Genomic DNA, 27,924 nt, shown 5'->3' with positions numbered 1-27,924 from the left:
GGCCAGCCATCCAGTCAGATATGGAGTAAGAAGGAAAGAAAAGATATGCAGAAATAGAGAAAGGTAAAAGCCCAGAGGCAAACGGTAGACAGGATAATTAAGAAAAGCTGGCTAGAAATAAGTCAAGCTAAGGCAGGGCATTCATAAGAAAGAATAAGTCTTCGCGTGATTATTTGGGAGCTGGGTAAGGGGCCAGCTCCAGGCCCAGCTGGAAGCAACTCTGAATGTGGATGGGCTGGGGGCAGGGCCCACATGAGAGTGATACAAAAAGAGGGTTCAGAGCTGTCTGGTTTCTCCCCCTTTTTCTCTGGTCCACAGGGTATCTGCTGAGACCAGATCTGTGCAGCAGGCTTTGTCCCAGCAGGGAGTGGGGAAATAGGTGTGTGTGTCTATCCATAGGCCCTGGCGTTTGCCCTGCTCTGGCCTGCCTTGCTGTCCACTGATTTGGCCCTTGTAGTGTCTGACTCTGACACCACGTCCCTGGCTCACTGCTGTGCCCTCTCTGCCCTGGCCCGACTTTGCACGCATATGTCTATCTGCCTGTCAGCCACAGGACACCCAGAGTGGTGAGTTGGAGGTGACTCTGGGGTCACATTACTACTTTACTTTCTAGCTGGGAGACCTGGGCAGGGGTAATTTTTTTGTTTTTTGGTTTTTTACGAGACAGGGTTTCTCTGTATTGTTTTGGAGGCTGTCGGTCCAGCCCGGCCTCGAACTCACAGAGATCCACCTGCCTCTGCCTCCCGAGTGCTGGGATTAAAGGCATGCGCCACCACTGCCCGGCGAGCGGGGGTAATTTTAACTTCTCTGTCTCTGTTGTTTTTAATTTTAGATTGCATTTACTTATTTATTTGTTTAGCTCATGTGTTTGTGTGTGTACACATGCCATCGTGTGTGTGTATACACACCATCGAGTGTGCATGGAGGTCAGAGGGCAACTTGTGAAAGTCAGTTCTCTCTTTTTTACCTCTTGGCAGCATGTGCTTTTACCCACTGAGCCATCTCATTGGCCCTGTGTTTCTGGAGCTGGATTCATCAAATCAGTACTTGTGAATTAAATGAGTTGTTTGGATGGTAGACTCTCCCAACAGTTTTGACACATTGTTTGTGTTAAGTGTTGGCTGTTGACACGATCATTGCTATCATGACTATAGCCAGAGGTTCCTGCACACTGTTTGGGGACTCAGTGTTAGATGGTAGATGGTAGATGGGTGCCCAGGCCCTGTCCAGAAGTCACTCCCAAGTGTTAATGGTTATGACAGAAGAAACCTAAGGTATAGGATAAGGGCCCCGGGCTTTCTCCTTGCTTGCTTCCAGAGTTGTCCTTCTGGTTCTCTTGATGGTAGAAGATATTGGCAGAAAAGAGGAGCTATTGAGTTAGCAGAAGACAGTGATAGAATCATCCAAAGATGACCAAGCAAGATGTTCCTAAAGACCCTGGGCCCTTCCCAAGCAAAAGGATAAACACTTCATGAGGTACTCGGCAAGGACAAGAAGGACAGGGGTTAGATCTGGGGTGCCAAATACATTTTCTACTATGCCAATCAGCTTGTGTCTGCCTGTCAGGAGCACTAGGTAGGAGAGGACTCCAGGAGGAAGGAAAAGGGCCACCATCAGTCAGCATGGCTCTGGGAAGGAGCAGCCACACATTTGTCAAAAGGACTTGGGTTTAAAGTCTTCTGTGGTGAGCCCTTACATACATAGCTGGCTGATGGTTAAATGGTAGCAATGGAGGGAGCTGGGTGCAGAGGTGGCTGCTTAGAGGTGATGAGTGGGTCAGGGACAGTGCTGACACAGATGCCACACAAAGAAGGGGAAAGAGTTAGGGGCGCTGCCAAGTGCCCCAGACTCCTGGTGGGTCCTGTATTACTTACAGCCTGTAGGTCAGCAGCTGGGGGAAGCATCCCATTTCTGGGAATTGTGCAGAAGGGAAGGGCAGCTCCTGGAATGCACAGCCATTTCCTCCATATGGGTTGGGTCGATCCCCCCAATGCGCCCTCATCCCCCAGTGCAGGGCACACCCAGACATCACAGAGATGAGATTAGCTTCCCAGGACTGATTCAGCTCCATGTGAATGCACTCTCAGAAGAGCGCCATTAATAATGAATGCAGCCTCCTCTCCCAGCCTGCTTTACTTAGAAAACTCCAGCCCAACTGTGGGACTCAGGAGCAGTCTTTAAAATAATTAGTATCAAACCAGAGAGGTAAAAAAATGGTGGGTACCAGATCTTCACTGAAGTTGGCAGCATCATTGGGGTACTTGTACCCCTGCTCCGGCCTCTTAACAAACTGTCGTCTTGTTTTCAGTGTCAGGGAAGCTGCCACAGGATAGACAATGCCCAGAGTAGAGAATTGCAATAGCAGATGAAATTGTGTGATGCTGCCAATGAACTCAAGGTCAGCTGACCAATCAGGGGCCACATGGCCCAACCTTTGGTATCTTCACTCACAGCAAAGATCCACTAAGGAATGGCAGTTGTTATCACTCTGGGCACCATAGGTTTAACCAGGACTATATGACATTGCTTTGAAAGTAGAACTAGGTGAGGTCAGTGGGTGGCCAGGGACCTCCTTGGACTCCTTGACAGCATCTGCCACCAGCACCATTTCTTTTGCAGGCACAGCTCTCTTGGAACAGTGGGTAGTGGGTTGGAGCTATTCTTCTGGGGGGGGGATGCTCTGTGGGACCTCTAGAACCTGGGAAGAGGGAAGCAGGCTGATGCCAAAGTGAGCATCCTCCCTCACCCCTGTGTGAGGTACCCTCAGTCAGGCCCATGCATGGGCAAGGAATTGACCTAAGTCACTGGAACCTAGCAGGTTGGAAGAGGAAGCAGGGTCAGTGAATTCCCCGTCCCAGCACACGTGCCTTTGCTCAGCTACCTTCCATGTTATTCCCACTGGGCCCTTGTTCTCTTGGCTTTTTTTTTTAAACTGGGGAACAGAGGGTCCAGGAGATTAAGAAGCCTCACCTTGGGGCATTATCGTCTGCCTGGCTGTAGAGTCAAGACTGCTACTGACCCCCACCCCGCCCCCAGGCTGCCATACTGACAGCCACTGAGCTTTGTTTGGTCTTGTCCCTGGTTTTTCTCAGATGTAGCCACCACACTTATTATTTACTTTAATTTTATGCACATGGGTGTTTTGCCTGCATTGTTGTCTGTGCACCACATATGCCTGAGGAAGACAAAAGAGGATGTCAGATCTCCTGGAACTGGAGCTGCAGTTTCGGATGGTTGCAAACCACCATGTAGGTGCTAGAAATTGAACCCGGGTCCTCTGGAAGAGCAGCCAGTGCTCTTTACTGCTGACCCATCTCTCCAGCCCCTGCACCCACCATACTTTGGAAACTTGCTGAATGGCAAGGTTATGCTAGGCCCAGCACCCAAATACCTGCTTCTCAGGGGTGCGAGCTGGTCTCTTGTGGAAGAAGGGCTGTTAGTGGGCAGAGTGTGGAAGGGCTAAGTGGGGCAGAAGGAAATGGCTAGGGAATGCACAGACCCCTGCAGCCCTAGGAGGGAATGGGAAGGTGTGGCCGTCATCCCCCTGGAGCTCGTGATTTGCTTGGGGAGGTGGTTCTAGAACTCAGGAAATAATTTCATGTTAAGATGGTGTTATGGAAAGAGAGGGGTAGAGGGTGCAAAAAAATGACAAAGAAAAAGCTTACTTCTCAATTTAAAGATGCTTGAGGTTCTTATGTAAAAACCATCTTAAAAAGCAACATTGCCTTTTAGGAGGAAGTTTCCAGTGCAAGTAATGGTCTAGACTGCTGGTGCAGCCTGTGGGCTGGGCGGGGTTCTGGGAGCAGTGGTTACCATGGGAACCAACTCAGCTGCCTCCACTGCCAAATGGCTGCTGTTCCAAAAGTTGGTTCCTATGTGGAGGGAGCTGGAGCCTCAGAGCCTTTCCCATGGAAACAATGCCCTAAACGATGGGCGTCATTCCCACACAGGCCTGCATCATCTGGCTGTAACAGAGATGAGGTGGCCATGGGACTTCAAATGAGGGACGAGGCCATGGCTAGGAGTCACGTGACTGAGATGGAGATGCTTCTGGGAGCACAGTAAACAGTCGAGAGAGGAAATATCTGGGTGCCTTTTCTGAGCTTGGCATGTTTCGTGCTGTTTTATGTCATGCTTAGAACAGATCCCAAGGCCACGAAACGTGGCTTACCCTTATACAACTGGTCAGTGGACAGAGACACATCAGAAGATGAATGGCAAAATGTGATGAGAAACCATGCCTATCTTGAGCTATTTCCCTACCTGCAAGGGGCCACCTATGATCCCCAAAAGTGAAGAACAAACATTCAACAATGACTTCTATTAGAACAGCAGAGTGCTACAAATATAATCAGTTTGCTCGGTGCCCCTGTGGTGACTGTTATTTTAGCCTTTGAGTAACATTTAAGGATCTCTTTTCTTGCACTAGATACAAGGTCGTCTTATTTTATATAAGTATGGCATGTACCCCCATTATCTTCATGACTCCATTTACAAAGACATTTGATCCATTCTTTTCCCATGGGTGAAAAACATGGCCCCCCAGGAGAAGAAGCACAGCCAAAACCACTTCTATATTAACTCTCTGGATCCATTTTGTCCTGGTAACCCCATCTTCCTTTTGGCTCACACTTATTCCAAAAGAGTCCTGTCTGTGAGGGTCATCTGACCCCCTGGACACAGTCCCAATGCCTTCCCTTAGCCCCGTGTATACTGAGGCCCGCTCTGTGGCTGGCGGGTTGTGTAACTGTTTTGGGAATGCCAGTGCTTAAGCCCTGGAGCTTTCAGTCTGTCTGTGCCAGGCTTTGTGAGGACAGAGGGGAGCAAAGGCGGCCCATTCCCTTAGTACATAACAAATATTAGAAGAGTCCAAATGTGATGGTGGCCTCTGAAGGGGACCATGGAGCTCCAAACACAAGGTGGAGGCTGTGTCTCCCCTGTGAAGTAACCCTTGGGGGGCGTGAGCTGGCTAGCCCCCTCTGCTCGCTGCTATTCTGTGTACAGCAGACATTTTATGACTGTAGGGCACACTGGGAGAGCAAAGGCTAGTTGGGGTGAGCATAGAGTGTGTCTGGTGCACAGGTGTGGCCGGAGCAGTGACTGGGGGTTCCTGGTGATAGGCTGTAATTAAGCGCAGTGTAGAAGTTTGGACTTGACTCATTAGCAGAGGGTGGTATGAAAAGGGTCTTTAGCCAGGTACAATGTGAGCCTGTTCCATTGAGTTCTAGGAAGAAGGAAAGACCAAGAGAAAGGGAACCCTGACCCGATGTGGTTCCCTGTGGCCTAGGGAACCTCAGTCCCTGAGGTCAGAGCACTAAAAAAAGGAGGGGGCCCTCAACTCACCACTTCCTGCCAGCTGCCTTAGCAACAGAAGGTTGTTTATAGCAAATCCCCAGGTGACTCTGCTGTGGGTGGTCTGAACTCTGACTCAAAGGGCAAGTTTGTAGAGTCCTGTCTTGCTAGTCTGTGTCTCACCTTGTGGTCTTTGACACAATCCACAGACATGGTTTATTTCCTCATCCGTCCCCATCTGCTCACTGCTGCTCGCTTGCCCATGTGGCTTCCAGTGGAGAACGAACAAGTGTCTCTTTCACCAGCAAGCACCTGAGCTCACTGTCACCAGTCTCGTTGTCCACTGGGGAGAGGACAGTAGTCGTTAACGAGGGGCAGTGGCACGAGGCTCTGCCGACCCCAGAGGCAGAGAAGAGGATGTCTGTCCTTCCTGTCGCTATGGTCCTGTGGTCTTGTGGTCCTCTCTCCTGTGGCCCTATATGTGGCAGCTCAGCCAACTGAAGCTGTAGCTCATCTTCATTGTTGATTCTGGGGCTGCAGCCACACCCGACTCCACCCTAAAGCGCTTAAAAGAAAGTGGGAAGAATATTTTCAGATATCCTGAACATTTTATTTTGTGAGGGACATTTTAACATTGTCAAACTGTTACACTATGCAAATCTATTACAGTCATGCCTTGGCATGGGATTGGAGCATTGGTTTCAAGACCCCTGACAGACACCCAAATCTGTAGCTCCTCAAGTCCCTTGCGTAAAATGTCATAGCACCCCCCTATACACTTTAAATCACCTCTGCATTATACATGCCCAATGTAATAGATATGCTGCATAAATAGTGATATCATACTGCCTGAGGATGACCTTGAACTTTTGACCCTCCAACCTTCCCCTCCCCGGTGCTGGAATTATAGGCATTCGTCACTACATCCAGTTTACGGGTGCTGGAGGTTTAGTACATACTAAGCAAGCACTCTACCAAATAACTTTTTCACATGCAAAAATGTTTTATCAATACAGCATGTATGAACTATGAAAGACTGATGAGCTTTAATGTGTGTATTGTGATACAGAGGTGGAAAGTCACCATCCAGGGCTGAGAGAAGGCTGGAAGAAGAGTGCCACATTTTATATTCCCAGTGCGGTCCTCATAGACCAAGGGGGTTCAGGTGCAGCAGCTTCCCAAGGCTCCCCCTGGCTGAGAGATCAGCGTCAGTCAGGCTGGCCATGCAGTCCAGAGCACTGGGAGGGTAAGAGCCTTCCCCCTTCCTGACAGGTGTCATCAGAAGCTGGAGGGGAGCGTTAGGTTTCCCACTGATCTTTTTCACAGTGAAGGTTGGTTGGTTTTGTTTGAAGGGCTGTCAGTGTTTTTGGGCTTTACTCTAGTACTGCTGACAATCCCCAGAGCCTACCTGCCAGCTTTAAGGCTGGTGAAACACGGACCATTTTCGCTAATTAATCATGTTAAACCTGTGATTTCCCATCTAAGGCCTTTAGCCCATCCTTAGGAGCCACATGGGTACCTGATTCTCCACTGTCCTTACCAACAAAGATCAGAGTGGCCACTGTAGGTCTCCAAGACTCCTACCCCAAATAAACTTTCAAATATTTACAACCTATGGTTGGCTGAATCTGTAAATGTGGATCTCATGGCTACAGAGGGTTGACTGTGCATATGTGTGTGTACGCGTGTGCGTGCGTGCGTGCGTGCGTGCGTGCGTGCGTGTGTGTGTGTGTGTGTGTGTGTGTGTGTGTGTGTGTGTGTGTGTGATAGAAAACAGACACAGGAAATCAAAGAACCCTGCAGTCTGATTTTAGGATAGGCATCCTCCAAATCTTGCTGTTCTGGGATCCACCCCTGGGCTGGGACAGTCATGGATGTGTGCCCTCCTGGAATAGGTCTGGTATTTTCCCGTATATAGTATATGGAAAATAAACAGATGGTTTGTTATCCATCCTGCTTTGGTTTTGTTTCTATGTATGCATGTATGTATGTGTGCAAGAGGGTTTTGCTATGTATCCCAGGTTTGCTTGAACTTGTGACCCTACTGCACTGCCTTAGCCTCCCCAGTTCAGGGATTACTGGTGTGCACCCAGCCAGTTAACTGGTTGCTATGTGTATTTTTTTCCTCTTAATTCCCCCCAACATATGAATTGTTTACACCTCCATCTCCCCATTCCTAACATTTTTGTCAAATTCCCCAATTCGACATTTTCCTTGCAATAAATTCTCACTGTAAAAGAGGGTGTACCCCTTTTTAATTTTGATCCATTTCTGAAAGCGTATTCTCAGCCCAGCTTTGACAGATTTATATTCCTCCCTGCCCACAAAGAAGCGTCTACTTCCCCCACACTTTGGGGCAGTCCTAAATGTCAACATCAGCTTTCAGTGACTGCAAAGGTCCAGCAGCAGCCTTGGCCTTTAGCCACATGCAAATCAACACGGCCACACAGCCCACATTCTTGTTAACACCCTTTTTGAGTTGAAGATCTTGTAGAGCTGAAAATAATTATAAAAACCTCTCAAAGCAGCCACTACTCTAGTGTAGAAGAAAACTATGATTCTGGGTGGGGGAGGGGGAGGGGTAGAGTGGGGGAGGGGTGGGGGTGAGGTAGGGAAGGGGTGGGGGAGGGGTGGGGTAGTGGCAGGATCCAAAGCCCTAGTCCTCTGGGTTATGCTACCCCCACCCCCACCCTTCTATACCAGCTACACCCTGAGCCTCTTTCCTTCCCAAAGCAGCACTGGAGTGTTTTCTTTTCATCTTTACAGAGACAGGAGCAAGCCTCTACTCCCTCAGTGCTTAGGATCAGTGTTTCTGCTGCAGGGAATGGCCTGCAGGGAGGAAGGCTTGCTTTCCCCTGGCAGGATCTTCAGTGGGCTGCTTTTGCCCCTGTCAGCACTCCTAGTTGTTCTTTTCAAAATATTTTTTTATGGAATGCATTTTGATCACATTCACCCCCTCCTCCTGCTCCTCTCACATTGCCCTCTCTCCCCTTACTTCCCTACCCACCCAACTTTGAGCGCCGCCCCCTCCCCCTTCAGTCTAGTCCAGTTTGTGTTACCCAGCTAACCAGAAAGCTGACTCTCCTCCGAGCGCTCCCCACTTGTGGTGTGGACTTGGTGCCCGACTCCACAGTGGGATTTCACCTGGCCTAAGCTTGTGCGGGGCTTGTGCATCTGTGAGTTGGTGTGTGCAACTCTTCATGTGGCTGGGAAATACATTCCTTGAAGTCGGCCACCACCTCTGGCTCTCACAAACTGTTCTTCCCTCCCCAGTGTGTGGCTTCTGCTGCCAGCCTGCTGGAGACTGACAGCACTCCCACTGTGTCCCCTCCATGACCCCTGCTTGCCACTCTTTCTGGGCACTCTGTGGCAGCATTTCCCAAGGTCACTCTTTATTTCTCTCATCACAATCAGTCTTGGCCTGTGAAGGCCCCCATCATTCTTCAGAACCCTGGGCCCACATTTCCAGCTCTCTCCTCTGCCTTAGCTGGGAGCTTCTCAGTCCCACAGATCTTTGTGGGAGAGGGCCAGGCTGTGATTCCCAGAATGGGAAGCAATATCCTTGGCCTCTGCCCACTTTGTGCCGGTGATACCCAGAAACATTCCGACATTGCAGATATCCTGGTAGGGGAGAGAACTGCCCTTGGCTGAGAACCACCACAACACCCGCTCCTTCCTCCTCTTTGTCCCGGCTTAAATGGATGGGTGAGATTCCCTTTAACACCAGCATGACTTTAGCGTGATACAGAGCAAGAAGACAGAGGGAAGGATGGCAGATTTGAGCTGCAAGGGGCCTCCCAGAGCACAGGCATGCTAAGCTTGCACAGCCCCTGTGTCCTCTGGGCTCAACAGCCTCAGCTCTTTCTCAGCAGAGTGTCCCAGTCGATAAAAGATGTTCTAGTTGATAAGAGGTGATGTGAAAGGTGAACTTTGGTGTCTTCTATCCCTCCAGAGCTCAGAGCTATCTTGCTTACGTGTGTAGCTCTGGGGCAGATGCTCGTTGTACAGGAACTCCCTGGACACAGCTTTTAGCTGTACTCATTAAAGACCAGTGGTATGATGTGAATCAGACCAGACCTGGCATGTAGTTGCTGTTCAGTGAGTAATGGTGAACGAATCCTATGAACAGCGATTGTCTCTGGGTGGTGGGACCATGTGTGACACACTCACATTGTTTTCCCTTGTTTCACTTTCTAATCTACCTTTGGGAGTTTTTGTTCCATTATAAGAACCAAACCCATGACTATTTCTCTCAAATTCAGAAAAGAACGCCCATGGATATTTTCCCCTAGTTCAAAAGGAAAAGACCCCTCCCTCATTCCATGTGTCTTTCTTCCCTAGGTTTGACTACCAGCAGCATGGCAACAAGCGCTGTTCCGAGTGACAACCTCCCCACCTATAAACTGGTAGTGGTAGGAGATGGAGGTGTGGGCAAGAGTGCCCTCACCATCCAGTTTTTCCAGAAGATCTTTGTGCCTGACTATGACCCCACCATTGAAGACTCGTACCTGAAGCACACGGAGATTGACAATCAGTGGGCCATTCTGGATGGTGAGACACAATGACAGTCTTGCATGGGGTGGGTCATTATATGGGTAGGATCGGGGAAATTGGATAGGCTTTAGTGGTTTCCTGCTTGATGTTATTATGGGATGGTTGCTATAAGGCAGTATGCAGCTTCCAGGGGGGAATTCTAGCTAGAGGTCAGGTCCCGGCAGAGTGCTTAAAGACCTTAGCGACAACGGAAGTGGACAGTGAGTGAAGAGGCCAGGTAGAACCCTGCCAACTCAGAAACGCTGGACTGCGAATTGTTTCTTTGAGCACAAGTTCTGAGGAGCAGGCACAGAAGTCCAAGCTAATGAGTGGGAAGACAGAAATCTTCCTTTTTTAGATTTATTAAGGAAAACCGAGGAAGAGCTCCCAAGAATAGGAGGCACTCACAACACCTGAAAATTTATTTCTTAATAATCAGAGTTTACTTAGGAGGTGTTCCTTTGTTGGGAGATCTTGCATCTGGGATTGTACTTCTACTCTAGTCAAAATGAGTGCTTTTCAAAGTGTGGTGGTCAAGGAGCTTCCTAGAAATGTGAATAATTCCCAGGCCCCTTCTCATTGTGAAACTCAAGGGTGGAGGGCAATGGCTTGTTTTTAGCCTGCAGGGGTTGCTGAAGCTGGAGACCACTGCTCTAGATTCCCACTGGCCATGAGTTCCTACTGCCGAAGTATCTTTTCTGGACACTGGTCTAGGAGGAGGCTTGGAAAGCTGCTGACTTACAAGTTTCTTTTCAGATAAATATTTTTCTCAGTCTGTGTCTTGTTTTCCATCTTCCCGACAGTTCCTTTCAAAGACTAGACGTTTTTTTGTTTTGATGACGTCTAGTCTATTCGTTCTTTTACAGGGTGTACTTTTGGTATTTTGTCTAAGAAATCTTTGCTTAACCCAAGGTCATGACAGTATTTCTCATGGTTTCTCCTGGAAGTTTAGTTGTTTGGATTTTTCATTTACATTTTGTTCCATTCTGTACACGTTGCATGTGGTATGGGGGTGGGGGGGAACAAACCTCCCAGAGTTCCTTGTTGCAGATTCTTTCTTCCAACTCCCAGTCAACTTTGTCCCAGTAGTGAGAACCAATTCCCCATGTAATCTGTTTTTGATCTGGATGTGTCATTTAGGACAAATTACCACTGCCTTAAAAAACTATAGCTTTATGATAAACTTAGTAGTCAAAGCCATGAGGATGAATATATGAATTATAGACTCAGTTAAAGTTTCTGATTTTGTTTGGAATAGTACTGAATTTGTGTACAATCTGAAGGAATTTTTGTAATGTTTGGTGCTGAACCTGGGGCCTTAACACATGCTAGGCAAGTGACATAGCCCTGAACCATGTCCTCAGTCCTGAGAGCTGTCTTAGCTGACAACACTGAACCTTTTAACCTGTGAACACTGTCTCTCTCCACTTATTTAGGTCTTCCTTGATCTCTCAATTGTTTTGTACTTTTGAATACATGGGTCTTTTACGTACATTTTGTCAGATTTATACTTATATCTGCATTGATGTTACGATAAATGTTTTAAATTTCAGCTTCATTGTTTGCTGCTAGAATATATGCGTATAAATGATTTCTAATTTCTTGGGGTCTTTTTGTTGTTGTTGTTGTTTTTGAGACAAGGTTTCTTTGTGTAGCCTTGGCTGTCCTGGAACTCACTCTGTAGACCAGGCTACCATTAAACTCATAGAGATCCACTTGTCTCTGCCTCTCAAGTGCTGGGATTAAAGGCATGCACCACCACCACCTGGCTATGAGTTCTAATTTTTAAAATTAGCTTAAGATAGTGTATGGGTTTCATTATGGCTCTTTACACATATATGCTATTATACTTTATTCAAATCCATTTTCCCTGACACTGCATTCCCTGTGCCTCCTGACCGCCTCCAATACAATTGACTTTTTCTATTAATCACAGAACCTGCTGGTTATTAACTTTAGTGGCTCTTTATGAGATTCCTTTCTGCATGGATGGCCATGCTGTGGTAAAAACAGTTTTATCTTTTCCTTTCCAATGGATGTTTTTTATTTCTTTTTCTTGCCTTATTTCAGTGACTAAAGCCGCCAGTATTATGTTGAGTGACATCCTTGCCTTGTTCCTAAGGGGAGTGTTTGGTCTTTGGCATCAGTCTGATGCTAACTGTAGGTTTATTTGGTGGAGATGCTTCTTCCCCTAGTTTTCAGAGGGCTTCAATCAGGAACGGATGTTGGATGTTGTCAAATGTCGTCTCTGGTTGAGATAATCACACGGCTTTCCTTTTTTAGTTTGCTAATGTGGTAAATTATGTTGCTTCCCCCCCCTAATTTTTAAAAACATTGCAATTACTTGTAATACTTTTATTTAGTGTGTGTGTTGAGGGAGATTGGGGCACGTGCTATAGCCTCTGTATGGAGGTCAGAGCACAATTTGGGGGAATCCATTCTCTCCTTCCACCATGTGGGTCCTGGGAATTGAGTTCATGTCATCAGACTTGGTAGCAAGTGCCTTTATGCACTGAGCCATCTTGCTGGCCCTTTTCCTAATGTGTAACTAATTTTTCATCTCTGAAATAAATGGAATGTGGTTATGATGAATTGTCCTTTCATATGCCATTGGCTTCAATTTGAAAGAATTTGATACTTGTCTTCTTGAAGGATATTAGAACATTTAAAATTTTTAATTTATTTATCTAACTTTAGTATGAAAGTAATTCTGGCCTTCTAGAATGAGTTGGAAATTAACTCTTCTTTTTCAGTTTCTCTAGGAGAGTTTAAGTGAGTCTCTTCTAATTTTTCTCTTACATGTTTAGTAGAATTCACCAGCAAGATCATCTGGACTACAAGCTGTATGGAGAAGATTCTAAACTACAAATTAAATGTCTTCAATAGATATAGTGTCATTGAGTTGCCTCTTTAGTCTTCAGTGAACTTTGGTAGCTTGTGATTTTTTAAAAAAAATTTGGTTCATAATATTCTTTTATTATCTTTACAATACTTGTAGATTCTACAGTGATGTCATCTCTCATTCCCAATATTAGTATTAGTATATTTTTTCCTTTTCCTGATCAGGCAGGGTTGGGTTTTATGAGTATTGATTTTTCTCAGAGTCAGCAATTGCATCCATTGATTATTCTCATTTAGTTCCATTGTTTTTTTTTTTCACTCATAACTATTCTTCCTTCTTTGTTATTTACTTTGGATTTAAGTTTCTCTTGTTCTCATGTCCTTGAAGAGGAGTGTCTTGCTGTTCTGCCCAGGCTGGTCACCTTCTCATGGGCTCTGTGATCCTTCCACCTTAGCCCCCAAGTACCTGAGACTCAGGGACTCACTGTCATGCCCCACTTCATTCTAAATGCCTGAAATGCAAGCTGATGCTGTTGAGTCATTTTTTCCTTTTCTTGGGATATTCGCTTAGCACTATAAAATTCTCTGCATTACTCCTTTAGCTGTACTTCACAAATTGTAACATGATATGTCTACCTTCCGTCTCTCCATCTGTCTGTCCATCCGTCTGCCTGCTTGCCTGCTCTCCCTCCCTCCCTCCTTCCCTCCCTCCCTCCCTCCCTCCTTCCTTCCTTCCTTCCTTCCTTCCTTTTTTCCCATGACAGGATCTTACTATTTAGCTCTCTCTGGAACTCACTGTGTAAACCAAGGTGGACTTCAACTCACAGAGATCTGCCTACCTCTGCCTCCCAAGTGCTGAATGGGTTAAAGACATTACACCTGGCATATATTTTAATTTCTATCCATATCAAATTCTAATTTCTCTTGAGAGTTCTTCTCTGACCCGTGGGTTATTTAGAAGTATCTTACTTAGTTTTCAAGAATTTGGGACTTTTCCAGAGATCTCTGTGTTCTTGATCTTTAATTCCAGTGTGTCAGGGAACATACAGTACATTATTTGAAGTCTTTTTTTTGGGGCTTGTCTCAGTGCCCAGAAGATGGACTGTCTTCATAGATGTTCTCAGAGTCTGCTGTCACTGCCTCATAGATCACACTGACTGATAACATCCAAGTCCTCTGTATCTTTATTGGTTTTCTGAATATTTGTTCTGTTTTATATAAAGAGGGGTACGTTTCATGTCAGGGTGTAATTGTAAAGTTCCTTATTTTCTACTGCACATTTTTTAAACACCCTGTTGTTAAATGCATAGATGCTTAGGACTGATAGAGCTTCTTGACAAATGGTTCCTCATAGGCGTTTAGGACTGATACAGCCTCTTGACAACTGGCCCTCTGGTCATATTAACATGGCTTTCATCATTCCTTGCATTCACCTCTCTGTACTGCCACTTGAAACTGTCAGGACTTTGCAATGGGCACCTGCATTCCACCTATCAGCAGCATCCCCACCCTCCACTGAGGGGATGCATGTTACGGTATGAGAAGTGCATCGTCTATGGAACACACCAGCCTTTGGGGGCTTGTCTGCAGTTATGGTATGAGAAGTGCATCGTCTATGGAACGCACCAGCCTTTGGGGGCTTGTCTGCAGTTATGGTATAAGAAGTGCATTGTCTATGGAATGCACCAGCCTTTGGGGGCTTGTCTGCAGTTATGGTATGAGAAGTGCATCATCTATGGAACGCACCAGCCTTTGGGGGCTTGTCTGCAGTTATGGTATGAGAAGTGCATCGTCTATGGAATGCACCAGCCTTTGGGGGCTTGTCTGCAGTTACGGTATGAGAAGTGCATTGTCTATGGAATGCACCAGCCTTTGGGGGCTTGTCTGCAGTTACCGTATAAGAAGTGCATCGCCTATGGAACACACCAGCCTTTGGGGGCTTGTCTGCAGTTATGGTATGAGAAGTGCATCGTCTATGGAATGCACCAGCCTTTGGGGGCTTGTCTGCAGTTACGGTATGAGAAGTGCATTGTCTATGGAATGCACCAGCCTTTGGGGGCTTGTCTGCAGTTACCGTATAAGAAGTGCATCGCCTATGGAACACACCAGCCTTTGGGGGCTTGTCTGCAGTTACGGCATGAGAAGTGCATTGTCTATGGAATGCACCAGCCTTTGGGGGCTTGTCTGCAGTTACCGTATAAGAAGTGCATCGCCTATGGAACACACCAGCCTTTGGGGGCTTGTCTGCAGTTATGGTATGAGAAGTGCATTGTCTATGGAATGCACCAGCCTTTGGGGGCTTGTCTGCAGTTACGGCATGAGAAGTGCATTGTCTATGGAACACACTGGCCTTTGGGGGCTTCTCTGCAGCCTGAGGTTTTGATCATGTCATTGGTGACAGGTAGACAGGTGTGTCCCTACTGGGAATTTGTGTGTGGTTCTCTCCCCTTCTAGCATGTCCTTCCTGCTGAAATAATTCATTAAGATTTTGTCTTTTGTTGTAAGGCAGATCTCATGTATGGCATGCTGGCTTTGAACCTGCTGTACGGCTGAGGTTTTGAACCTGCTGTGCGGCTGAGGTTGAACTTGAGTTTCTGATCCTCCTGCCTCTGCCTCCTGAGTTCTGGGATGATAGGTGTTGTGACAACAATAATAATTTTTTTAAAAAGCAGCACGAAAGAGGAAGATGCCATGCAACAGAGTTCAAACAAAGGTTTTTTGTTTTTTTTAATTAGGGAAAGGGATTGTAAAAAAGGGGAAAGAGGAGTGGGGAGACAGGCCTGGGGGACAGGAACAGCAGGAGAGAGGAAAGAGAAGGGGAGAGGGAGAGGGAGAAAGATGGGAGGTGGGCAGGGCCCTTTTAAAAGGGAACATGGTGAACAGGCACAGGTGGTCTCTTAGTGGCTGCAGCTGAGGGCCTTTCCTGTCAGAACTTCAAGGACAGGCCAGTACAGATGCCTGAATACTAACAATAGTATATGCCAGGCCTTTGGGCATTGTAGGCAAGCACTTTACCAACTTAGCTATGTTCATAGCCTATTAAATGTTATTTTATTGGTGAAGTCTTCTATGACCAAGGCATCTACATTAGTGTTCACTCACCCCTGTTATTTCTGTCAGTAATAAATAAATGAATTATCAAATACTGAACAATGACTGTACAATATCAGGTTCAATGGATTAGCTACATTATTTTCTTAATTCTTGTAAAAAATACTCATAACTATTAACATAAAATATTTACATTTATGCACTTCATTACATTTTATTTAGTGCATGTATGCATGCTCACACACAAGTGAGCTTCCCTTAGCTTGGGAACACATGTGGAAGTCAGAGGATAACTTGTGGGAGCTGGTTCTCTCCTTCCACAGTGTGGGTCCTAGGGATCAGAGCGAATCCTCAGGCTTAGAGGCTTTACCTGCTGAGACATCTATGCACTGTCTTTGTTGTTGTTTGGTTGCTTTTCCCCCGTCTTTTCCTTTCCTTTCCTTTCCTTTCCTTTCCTTTCCTTTCCTTTCCTTTCCTTTCCTTTCCTTTCCTTTCCTTGCCTTTCCTTGCCTTGCCTTGCCTTGCCTTGCCTTGCCTTGCCTTGCCTTGCCTTGCCTTGCCTTGCCTTTTATATGACGTCTCACTATGTAGCTTTGACTAGCCTAGAACTCATAAGGCCAAGCTGACCTTGAACTCACAGAGATCTGCTTGCCTCTGTCTACAGAGCACTTGGATGAAAGGCACATGCCACCATGCCCAGTTTTCACTTTCTAAAATAATTGCAGGCGTCATCTATTGAAATATATACCATACCTTAGGACAGACTGAATTAAATAAGTGGAAATAAGTTTCTTTACTACAGGCCTTATAAAACCCTTTACTGTACAAATGTATATTAGGAGCACATTTAGTAGAGTATATCGTTAGGATTTCCCAAAAGACCCATTTTTTTTTTTTTGCACTTCATTTTGGGCTCTGTGCCACAGAAAGCATTCAGAGACATATTGCATAATACATACAGAGAAGAACACGGCTTGGTACAAGTTGCGGCTCAGCCACTGTTATTTCTTTTTGTTGCCATGTAAGTCCCTTTAATGTTTTTCTAAGTAAATTTGAACATTTGATTCTGAGGGGGGAAAATATTTTCCAGAGTGCCTTTTAGATTTTGTGATAGCATTTCTTAGCAGCAGAGACAAGGAAAGCATGGCTGCGACATTGCTTTGGAAGCTCGGATCAATGAAACCAGGCCCTGACTTAGTGTCTTGTTAGAGTTTCTATAGCTGTGATGAAATACCGTGACCAAAGCAAGTTGGGGAAGAAAAGGTTTATTTGGCTTACAGTTCTTCAACACAGTCCATCGTCAGAGGAAGTCAGCACAGGAACCTGGAGGCTGGAGTTGTTGCAGACGCCATGGAAGGGTGCTGCTTACTGGCTTGCTCCCCACAGCTTGCTCAGCCTGATTTCTTATAGAACTCAGGACCACTAACTCAGGGATGATACCAGCCAAGGCTTTTCCTGGGCAACCAGTGTCCCGAGGTCCTGCTTCCCTGCTGGCTACCATCTAGAGATCTGCCAAACCTGAGGGTAGATGCCTTCAGTACTCCACATCCAGTCAGTCTCAAAGTGCTCTGGATTCTGCTTTCTGTTGTTCCAGACTAAGGGAACCAAAAGCATGACACCATAAATCCATGAATGATGATGGTAGTGACAGTGATTGTGTGTATGGGGGGGGGATCATCACGATAGGTATGATGTCGTTGGATGTTGCTGATGGAAAGCTCTTAGACACATTCTTTACTACTTATGAACACTCTAATGGTAGGTGCTGTTGCAGGTGAAAATAAGGGTCAGTGTTATGGTGTGAATACAGAATGTCTCCCATGGGCTCATGTGTTGAATGCCTGGTCACCAGGTAGTGGCAATAGTTTTGAAGGTGAGAGCTACTTGGCAGAAGCAGGCCACTAGAGGTATGCCTTTGAAAGTTCTACCCAGTCTCTGGTCCCTGCCTTGTGATTTGCTACCTGTCTACCATGTGACAAACAGCTTTGTCCTCCACATATTCCTGCCACCCTGATATCTGGTCTCCACACAGGCCCACAACCAAAATACCAAGTATAGTGAACAAAAAAAAATCTCCAAACAAATCCTTCCTCCCTTGAATTGGTTTCTCAGGGACTTGGTCACAGTGCTGGTGAAACTGACTGATACATTGAGTTACTGACAGCCAGCACTGGCTCAAACACCCAGTGACCACCCCATGCTGCATGATCTATTGGGCAGGAGAATCTTCTTCAGTGTGACAGCCTTCTGATGCCTCTTGGGAAATGGGAGTTGAACTCCCAGGGAGAAGGCACAGGTTGGATGGTCAGGATCCCATCCCACTCCTGGCCCATCTTCCTGTGCTCTGCTCCCAGTAGCTGTGGTCACGTATGCAGGCAGACTCAGGAGGAGCCCTCTGAGGTCCCACTCCAAGGAGGCCCACAGGCTTCTTGCTATCTTACAGATCTGCTTCTTGTTTTACTTCAAGGAGCCGCACTATCAGTGTCCTCCCAGAACATGGAGGATGGAAACAAGTCTGTTCATCCCAAGGCTGTGCAACCCTGGGCTTTGGAGCAAGTTGGCTCTGATTCTTTCCCACCAGGGTGTGAGACCCTCATCTCCCATCCCACAGTCATGAGTGGGGACATCTCCTCTACAGAGTCTGTCCACCCCTCGACTGAGGCTTTTCTTTGGTGCTTCCTCCTGGATTTCTGGTTCTCTTCTGGTCTCTGCCTTTGGATCCTTCCTTACCCTGGCTCGTACTGTGTGCCTTACTTCACTCCAGTTCTCCTGTTTCATGAATCAGGAAGCCCTGAACCTTCGGTAGAGTCTTGGAGTTGTATGTTTGTACACACACACACACACACACAGACACACACACTCACACCCTACTATTAGAACTATGTTTAAATATATAGGCTCTATAACCATCCTCACCACCTATTTCCAGAACTGTATCCCCCCGACCCCCGTGGATACTCTTTACCTATTTATTACACACTGACTTTCTGTTTCTCCCAGTCCGTGACATTCACTATTCTACATGCCTTGTGCACATGTTAAGGATCAGTGGGATTGTATCCTTATCCTTTGATAGATGACTTTGTTTACTTAGCGTTAGCTTTCTTTTTTTTTTTCCCAAGACAAGGGTTTCTCTGTGTATCCTATCCTAGAACTCACTTTGTAGACTAAGCTGGCCTCTGCCTCCCAAGTGCTGGGATTAAAGGCGTGTACCACTACCACCTGGAGGCTTTCCTTCCTTTTTAAAGCAGAATAATACCTCCCTACATTCTGATGATAAACACATGGGCCTTCCCCTCTTGACTGTGATGAAAAGATTGACTATGAGTAGTCTGTAATTCTCTTTGTGTCCCTCTGCTTAGCTCCTTGCTTTAGCAGTGTTGTGTCCTGTTGGTTCTGCCGGGTTAGCATCTGGAGGCTGCTGAGCTCATCGTGTCAGCCCGTGTGTTACACCCGGTGCAGATGGAGAAGTGACTTGCTTGGAACCACACCTGGCTAATGGCGGAGGTAGGCCTCAGCCTCCCGACCTTGCCAAGCACGTTCTCTGTCCTCTCATGTTGACTTCTACTTTGGCACAAGCTTTGAGTGTGCACAATACCTGTGGACACACACCTCTGTCCACTTACAAGAGAAGCAAGTGTTCCTGGACTTCCCCTCCCCACATGGCTCACTCCCTGCCAACCTTCCATTGCCACAAAGCAGCCAAGAGCTCTTCTCCAGACCCCTTCCTGCCCAGGAGCTCTCAGACCTTTGCTGTCCCTTGCTGTCTCCTCAGCAAGGGCTGTCTTTGTGAGGAACGAAAACCTGGCTGTCCTCTGGCACCCTGAGAAGCCAGGACATTTCCACCCTGGCTTCAGCCCCAAACACTAGACACAAGTGCTCTTGTCTTCTCTGGACCTGGCTTTTCCCCGAACATTTGAATCCACGTTCTTTCTGGAGAGCAGGAAAAGAGGAGGACATGGGAAGGGCAGGAAGGAACTGGAATGCTGCTTATGGAGAGCTTTTTCTGGGCTGAGTTTTAGCCCAGTGGTCACGTATGCTCACCACCCATGGCCAACAGTCGAGTGGGCCCATCAAATGCTGTCCAACCAAGAAGCGAGTATAGTCAGAGCTGGCTCTCCTACCCTTTGTCCTCTGTCCCAGACAGTGACTTGGAGAGAATTTCCCTTTTTCCTTGTATGAGCAAATATGGCCCCTGGCCTCAGGTGATAAATCCAACCTTGCAGGTCTGAACCTGACCCTTTCTCCTGGCTAAGGGAGCCATGCCTGCACAAATACAGTGGCCTGGAGCTCCCTGTTGTCCAGGGTGCTGGGGGCAGGGGTTGCAAGCAGCTCTCACTGTTCTCAGTGTTGCTTGGTGGGCCGTCTGCTAGCTCCATCACTTTAGGCCCAAGGTAAGGCAGCCCATCACTATAGCAGGAATATAGTGTAGGAAGCTGTTTTACAGGAAGCAGAGACAGAGAGAGAGTGGGGGGGGCGAGGAGAGGGGCCAGAGACAAGAATCCCTTCAAAGACCTGTCCCCAGTGGCCTGCTTTCTCCCTCTGCAAGTTTTCGCCACCAGCTGGGGGCCAAGCCTTCCGAGTGTCCCTGGCTCCTCTCAGAACTCCGGCGAGTCATGGAGCATCTTCCCTACAGTTCGCACACCAACCCAGGGGATCTTGGGCCTCACACACACCTACCCCACGGTCCCCTCTCTCCATGCACCATGACTGGAACAGTATGGCATCAGGAACACACACCTCTGGAGCTAGTAGCTGTGGAATATTACTTGCTGTTGTCCTTTCCCAGTCACGTTGAGGAAGCTGGGGTCATTGCCAAAGGGAATCCTCCCCCAAGGGCCAGGGAGCCAGCTGGAGGCTCCTTCCCTGAGGCAGTCCCGGGTGACCTGGCTTTCATAGCCTGCCAGTGCTTTGCAGCTGAAAAAAAAAATCCCCTTTTCTGGGGACAGTGGTGCACTCAGCCTTGCGGCTGGTCACCCAGCCTTACCCTATTACACGCCTGACCAGAGCGAGTACAGTTCAGACAGGAAGGAGCAAGCCTGTCGCTGAATGTGGTTTGATGCAAACCTGTAAGATAGCGAAGGAGGCCTAAAAGACAGGCTGACTGTCCTCCCTCCACACAGCAGGCGTGGGGAGTACAGGAGGCCAACGGCCTCTAGATGGGGTCCTCGTGGATGTTGTCATCTCTAGAAATCACTATCTTTATTGCTTTGTGTTCTGGAACCCTGATTTACCCCGATTAGTGAAAAGTCAGCTTTTAGTGCTTTTCCTCAAAGTCCAAAGGGACATGTCACCAAGGTCAAAGCATGTCTTGCCTGAGCCAGGGGATACGCCTTGTGCTTTTGCACACCTGTCTGGGCCCTCTTTGGAGCTGTGTCTTGGGTGAAGAGCCAAGGGAACGGTGCCTGGCTCCTGACCTCTGCCACTCGGCTGCAAAGTGTAGAGTTGAGCCAGGTTAAGAAGCAACTTAACCTGTGACAACCGAAGACACATGCTGGAGGCGGGGTCAGAAGCCTGCCACTGAGTCAAAGGACAGCTGGGACAACCGGTGGGGGCTTAGGCTTTCAAGTTGGAAGTCACAGCTTCAGCATCTGTTTGGAGTCCGGACAGCTAGTCTGGATCCAGGTAGCCAGGCCCACAGCTGGATAAATAAAGATGAGGAAGAGAGGAGTGGGAGTGAGAGGTGGGAAAAGGAAGTGAGAAAAGGAAGAGGAGAAGGGAAAGAGGAAGAGGAGGGGGAGGAGGAAGAAGAGAGGAGGAGAAGGAGGAGGAGGAGGAGGAGGAGGAGGAGGAGGAGGAGGAGGAGGAGGAGGAGGAGGAGGAGGAGGAGGAGGAGGAGGGAAAGGAGGCAGTCTCGACAGAGACATCGGGGACCCTGGCTGGCACACTTCAGTGCTGGCTGCCCTCCCACCTGAGACTTGTGTAAGCTAGCATGTGGGACTAGATCTTGAGCAGTCTGCACGTGACCCTGCCGCACTGGTGTCTTCCGTCTCTAGACTCTCCCTGCCTCCTAGTTGTGCCTGCATCAGCACACCCGGGCAGAACACCTCTTCCCACAGTGAGGAAGACTTTCTGTCCCCGGAGGCCTCCTCCTACCTTCTTGATCACAGGGAAAGCAGGCAGTTAACTTTCCCGAGAGCATAAGCTGGGTCCCTTCAGGGTCCTGGCCCTTAGGGAGGCTGGGTGGCAGGACATGGCTGGAGTCTGTCCCAGGTGTTTGCAGGTATGTGTGTCAAAACAGAGGCTGTCACCTCCTGGCTGCATGTCTCCTCAGGCCAAGAATAACTTTCGCTCATTTGTGTCCTCAGTTTTACATGCAGTTATTGGCATGCCAGGTTGTATGTGTTTTGATCATAATTTTCTATAATTACTATTTAAATGTTATTAGCATATAATATACAAAATAATGGGCCTTGTTATAACACTTTCATACATGCATATAGTTACTCCCGTTATCCCCTCTTATCCTCCACCCTTATTTTTTTCTCTTTCCAAATTGTCGCACACACACACACACACACACACACACACACAGTGATAGAATCTCTCTGTCTTAGACTAGGCTGGTCTCGAACTCAGTTTTCCTGCCTCTGTCTCCTGAGTATGAGACCACTCCTGACTTTTATTTTTAATGTAGATTCTTCATATGAGACACAATGTGGTCTTCATCTTTCCGAATCTGTTTTGTCTCACTCAGGGGGATGGTTTCTACTTCCATTTTTCTGCGGACAACAGCATCTCATTCCTCTTTATGCCTATGTAGTTCTGTAGTGGTTTATACTTGTTCCGGTATGTTCTCAAGAATGATATGGCTGGGCCATGCAGGTGTTCCGTTCTCGTCTTTTGAACAATTCCCATGGATTTCATAGTGCAGCACCCACTTCTATTCCGACAGCAGTGTATATGGTTCCTGGTGCCTGTGTCTTTGCCTGTGTTTGGTGCCAGTGCCTTGATGACAGCCATTCAACCAGGCTGGAGTAAGTAAGATAGGATTTCAGTAAACTCTTGATTTTCATTTCCCTCATTGTTAATGACAACGTACACTTTCCAGTTCTACTTTAGAGATTTGTCTCCTATGTGAATTTTAGAATTTTTTCTAGTTCTGTGAAGAATGCCTTTGAAGTTTTGATAGACTTATTTCTGCCACCTTGTTTCATAGCTACTTTTAATTAGGTTTGGTTTTGCCTTGTTGCATACTGGCCCCACATTCCTTGTTCTCCCTTTATCTCTTGTATTGACTAGGAAGTCTGAGGCTTTATTTCTGTTTCTCAGTGTTATGGTATAGACATAAGAGCATGCCTAGTTGTGTTTTTCTATCAGCAGCAGTACAGAATCAGGATCTGCAGTGTCTTCTCAGACAAAGCAAACTTCAGGTGGGGTTAAATATCCTTCACCACTGCCAGAATAAGGACATTGCTTAAGGCTGGGACATGGCTCAGAGGTTAAGGGCGTGGATTATTCTTGCACAGGACCTGAGTGGAGTTCCCAACACTCATGTTGGGGAGTCCACAAGAGCCTGCAACTTCAGCTCCAGGGGACCTGATGCCTCCTTCTGGCCTCTGGGCACTGCACTCCTGTGAGCATACCAACACACACACACACACACACACACACACACACACACACACACACACACACAATCCAAAACAAAAATAATTTTTCAAATTTAAACTAGTGTTTATCTCTTCTTCCCAAGGTTTTTTTTTCCCAAGGTTTTTTTTTTTAATTTCAAAATGCTTCAGATTTTAGAGATTTTATATTTGGAAATAAAACATTTCAGAGTCCTTCAGATGTTGAACTTGCTGGTTAGGTCCATTCTACTTGTAACTAATTACATTTTCCTGACCCCATAGCTCCCACATAGGTGATCATAGATTTTAGTTCTAAATTATCATACATTCTCTTACTCTGTATTTGTGCTGCTGCAGTTCTAACTAGGACTTCACCCATGCCTGGCCAATGCTCTACCACTGAGCTACACCCCATCCCCCCTTACCGGTTTATTTTGAGGCAGGGTCTTACTAAGTTGTCCGAGATCACCTTAAACTTCCCATCCTCCCACCTCAAGCTCATAAGTAGCAGAGAGGGTAGACCCGACCACCAAACCTGCCTTCCACAGTCTTCTAACTGAGCAACAAGTGCTATCTTCATTCAAATGTTTGCCTGACACCATTTATAATGCCACTCATCTTTCTCTTCCCTGGACTTAGTTTTCACTTTAATGACTTGTCTTCTCCCAGAATTCTCTTAGAAAGCATGGGTATGCTCCTGCAATGTCAGATACGAGTATTTCCCCTCCCAGAGGGTTTTTGTGTTATTGTTGTTTTGAAGATAAAATGTCTACATGTAGCCCAGGCTGGCCTTGAACTCCTGGTCCTTCTGCATTCACCTCCCAAGTGCTGGGATTAAGGTGTGTGCCATCACGTCAGGCTTCAGAGGGTCTCTTTTTTTCACATTTGTATTGATCTTTACTTTTTGGATGATCTCTAGGTTTTGTTTTTTGATAATATGTAGCTTCAAAGTCTGTGAACATAGTAACTACAGTATTAGTATCGTCACTTCTGCTCACAACTAATCTCGTCCCATGCACATAAACCAATCATACCACATTTGATTGGCAGTTAGAGTAGGCTTTACCTAGGAAGAAAGGCAGAACTGGAAGAATCCAGGCTACCTTAGACGTGGAATCCTGGGGGTCCTCAGATTACTCATTCTGTGGCTTTCCTTGTCACTTGTCCACAGGTGATTCTACATGAATACCCCTCCCCTCTTTTCTTCTCAGGATCTGACTTGAGGTGTTCCGTGGGCTCTGCCAAGCTCAGCAGCTCGAGTGAGAAACTGAGCCCCACAAAACTATCTTCACCTCAGTTGCTCAGTTCAGGGCCCAGCGGCACCCTCAGTTCAGCTGTGTCTTAGAAAATGTTCCACATCTTGTCACTTTGCCAACCGTGGTCCAGCCATGTCCATCACATTGTGCCTGGATTACCCTGAGCCTCCTGACTAGTTCCCTGCTTCTACTGGTGGCTTGTCCCTTGACCTCATAGCATGGGGCTAGCCTTTTCACAATGTCCTCTGGTTTGTGTCTTAGCCCACATTCTCCACTGGGCCCCATGATGCTCAGGATGAGGAAGGGTACAGGACAGCAGACCTTCCTCCCCCCCCCACTTCCAGCTGTTGGCCACACCCTTACCTCTCAGTTTTTTGGGGGGTGTTTACTCTGCTGGAATGTTGCTCCCGGGATCACATGACTCTGATCCGTCCTGCATTTAGTCATTGCTCAAAGGTTGCCTACTGGGAGGTAACTTCTTGACCTATCCAGAATGACAACAAAGGCTGCAGTCACCCTTCAGCTAACTAGATTGACCTCTATACTGTGTATTTGCCTCTGGTAAGGTTCCATCAGCCATTCAATTGCTTATCTGCTTCACCTCTGGATTTTGACCCCATTTATCCTATAACCAAAGGTCCTGCACCCTGCCTGGCATATAGTAAGTGCTCAGATATTTCTTAAATTAATAGACATAATTGCCTAGCTGTATACTCCTTTAATTATGTAAATACAACACAGGTATTTTGGGGGTTGGGTGTGAACTAGACAGGAACATTCTGTGTCAGGGAAGGAAGAGTGAGCATCAGGAGACCATGCAGTGGAGAGTGGGGGAGGGGGTGCTGCAGTGACCCTCCCCAGCTACACCTGGTTCCTGCCTCAGATGCCCCTTACTGCCATTTCCATCCTAAGTTGTGGACCTTGACTCCTGGAGGCTGTCCCTTTCTCAAGGCCTGCATGGTGTCTGTCTGCACATGGCTTAGACAGGCCCTCCTGACCGGGCTGGTTTCTCTGGCGCTTTCTCCACCCGAGGGCCTCAAGGTGGAGGCCCTGTTTCTATATAGGTGAAGGAGGAAATGGAGGTGCTGAGAGTCAGGCACACCCCAGAGAACCCCAGTTTGTAAGGGCTACACCAGCAACCCTAGCCCAGCCCTGGGGTTTTCCAGAGGGGCTTGTGAAAATTGACCTGTGACTTCATGAGGCTGGCCCCTGGGCATAGTGTTGTGATCCAGTGAGCACAGAGGCTGAAATGAGCCAGGCAGATCCTGACACTGAAGCAGGCTCTGAGGTGGCTGCCATCCTCCTGAGAGGACAGCTGGGCCCGAGCCGCAGCAGCCTGGAGGTTCTACAGTCTGTAGTGGCTCCAGTGGACTCAAGGGCACGAGTGACCTAATTCCTCTCTAGTCCTAGACACAGCAGGGCAGGAGGAGTTCAGCGCCATGCGGGAACAGTACATGCGCACTGGGGACGGCTTCCTCATCGTGTACTCCGTCACCGACAAGGCCAGCTTCGAGCACGTGGACCGCTTCCACCAGCTCATTCTGCGCGTCAAGGACAGGTGAGGGCAGCAGACAGGGCCTCCCTACTCTTGTTCCTGCCTTAGGAAAGCACAGTCCTCCCTCTCCCTCCCGGCCCTCCTCTCTACCCCCTCCCCCTCTTCCCTTCCCTCCCACCGCCTTCCCCTCTCCCCCCCTACAGATCTCCCCTTTACTTCCTCTGAGGTCTCCCTTGAGTCTTGGCTCCTTAGCTGCTCCCAAGGCTCCAAGGCCCCTCCTGTTTTTATAAACTATCCCTCAATCAAGGAATCGTTGGTTACATCTTTGTTTTCCAACTCCAATTTAACCAAATTGCATTATATGCAAAGAAAAGTGAATTTCCCCTCCAGAACACACTGAAATTGGTTAAATTGCATTTGACTACAAGATGTAAAAAGTCGCTCATTAAAGCCCATCTCACACTGCCAGTCAAAGAAGCAACACAAAAAGAAAACCCAAACGAAGGAAAGACAACAAGCTTTGCTAAATGCCGATAAAGATGCAGCAATCCAGTCAGTAACCATTCCACGGGGAAAGGGCTTGTAACTTTACCTGGCAGAGGGACGAGGGCATGCGGAGCAATCTGTGATTGGTTGCTGTGCATTCAGCCCATGAATATACGGACCTCAGAAGAGACACCCTCGGTGGTCCAGTGGTGGGGAACTCCTAATGTACTCACTAACCAAGGAAATAAAAGAGTAGCATATTTTCATTACAAATTTATATGAAAATATCTAATATTGCCCAGAATTCCATGAGGCTGATGTTTGGTTCACACGTCAGTAAGATGCGTATGGGGTACGCCTCTCCATCCCACACTTCCTCTTCTCAGAGCCGTGTTTATGTTGTAGCTGCCGTTTGTACAGTACCAGCCCTGAGTGTATCTGGGAAACCAGGCCCCTCACCAACAGCCTCAGGCCAGCCTCAACACTAACCTTGCAACAGACCCCAGGCTCCTTTCCAAGCCTTTGTCTTCTCTGGAAAAGAGGAGGCCCACTGGGGAGTTATTGTGGGGTGGCGTGGCACAAAGTCCTGTTGACATCGCCTTGAGTCGGTAGTGCAGGAGGATGAATCTCACTTGGCTATTGTTCTCCTGCTTCCCAGGGAGTCATTCCCAATGATCCTCGTGGCCAACAAGGTGGATTTGATGCACCTGAGGAAAATCACCAGGGATCAAGGAAAAGAAATGGCGACCAAACACAATGTAGGTGTGTGCGCGCATGTGCATTAGTGCGTGTGTGTGTGTGTGTGTGTGTGTGTGTGTGTGTGTGTGTGTGTGGTATGTGCATGCGTGCATGTGTTGGAGCCTCAGGGCTATGTGTGAAAGTCTGTATGTCATTCCTCCTGCAGTGCTGGTCTTTGGAAATGGGACTAAGGCTTCCTCCTGGGCAACTAGGCTCTGCAGAGAGGCCAGAGGGTGCAGAGTGACAGGATATTACTTGAAAGGGGCAGGAGGCCAGTGAGAGAGCACCCTCTGCAGCCATAAGAGGCTCTGGGGTGAGGGTGGACAGCTTCCTTCAGAGTGACCCAGAAGCTGTGGTATTTGGTACATTCCTAGCTGAGGGCTGCTCTGCCTGAGGCAGCACATAGCCAGCATGGGCCATGCTAGGTGATAGTTCTTCTGACTCAGGAACTGGCTCTTCCGGCTCAAGAGCTAGCACCTGATGACCATAAATGGTGGAAATCTGCTCTGTTCACTGAGCCCATCCTATGCCCAGCACTGTACTGGGGGAGCATGGATATCAAGTCCTCTACCCTTACAGCCATAGGCATCATTGTTGATAAACATTAACACTGAGGTCTCTCCAGCTGTACCCCATCACAAGCATGTTAGCTTTCTGAGTT

General features: G+C 47.5%; 1 protein-coding gene and 1 long non-coding RNA gene across 5 annotated transcripts in view; one reads left to right on the top strand and one right to left on the bottom strand.

Annotated features, from left to right (window-relative positions):
* Positions 1 to 27,924, top strand: part of Mras (muscle RAS oncogene homolog) — a 48,312-nt gene that overhangs the window by 13,684 nt on the left and 6,704 nt on the right. For 3 of the 4 annotated variants that reach the window (XM_005072003.4, XM_013114944.3, XM_013114945.3), the window contains exons 2-4: positions 9,634 to 9,843; positions 25,949 to 26,102; positions 27,184 to 27,283. In XM_005072003.4, coding sequence (XP_005072060.1) covers positions 9,651 to 9,843; positions 25,949 to 26,102; positions 27,184 to 27,283 — 447 coding nt within the window. In that variant the 5' untranslated portion in view covers positions 9,634 to 9,650. Of the gene's footprint in view, positions 1 to 442; positions 567 to 9,633; positions 9,844 to 25,948; positions 26,103 to 27,183; positions 27,284 to 27,924 lie in introns of those variants that run through there. The other variant, XM_021228331.2, reaches the window with a different exon arrangement.
* On the bottom strand, positions 16,975 to 27,228 carry LOC121137457. The gene is made up of 4 exons (XR_005874691.1): positions 27,015 to 27,228; positions 26,632 to 26,757; positions 24,908 to 25,028; positions 16,975 to 17,312 (listed from the first exon to the last, which is right to left on the bottom strand). It is a non-coding gene; the product is annotated as an uncharacterized LOC121137457 (long non-coding RNA).

This window comes from Mesocricetus auratus, unplaced genomic scaffold (genome assembly GCF_017639785.1).
Source record: "Mesocricetus auratus isolate SY011 unplaced genomic scaffold, BCM_Maur_2.0 Super-Scaffold_100691, whole genome shotgun sequence".
Lineage (NCBI taxonomy): Eukaryota > Metazoa > Chordata > Mammalia > Rodentia > Cricetidae > Mesocricetus > Mesocricetus auratus.
Note: the sequence above shows the minus strand (reverse complement) of the source record. Positions and strands in the feature narration are given on the sequence as shown.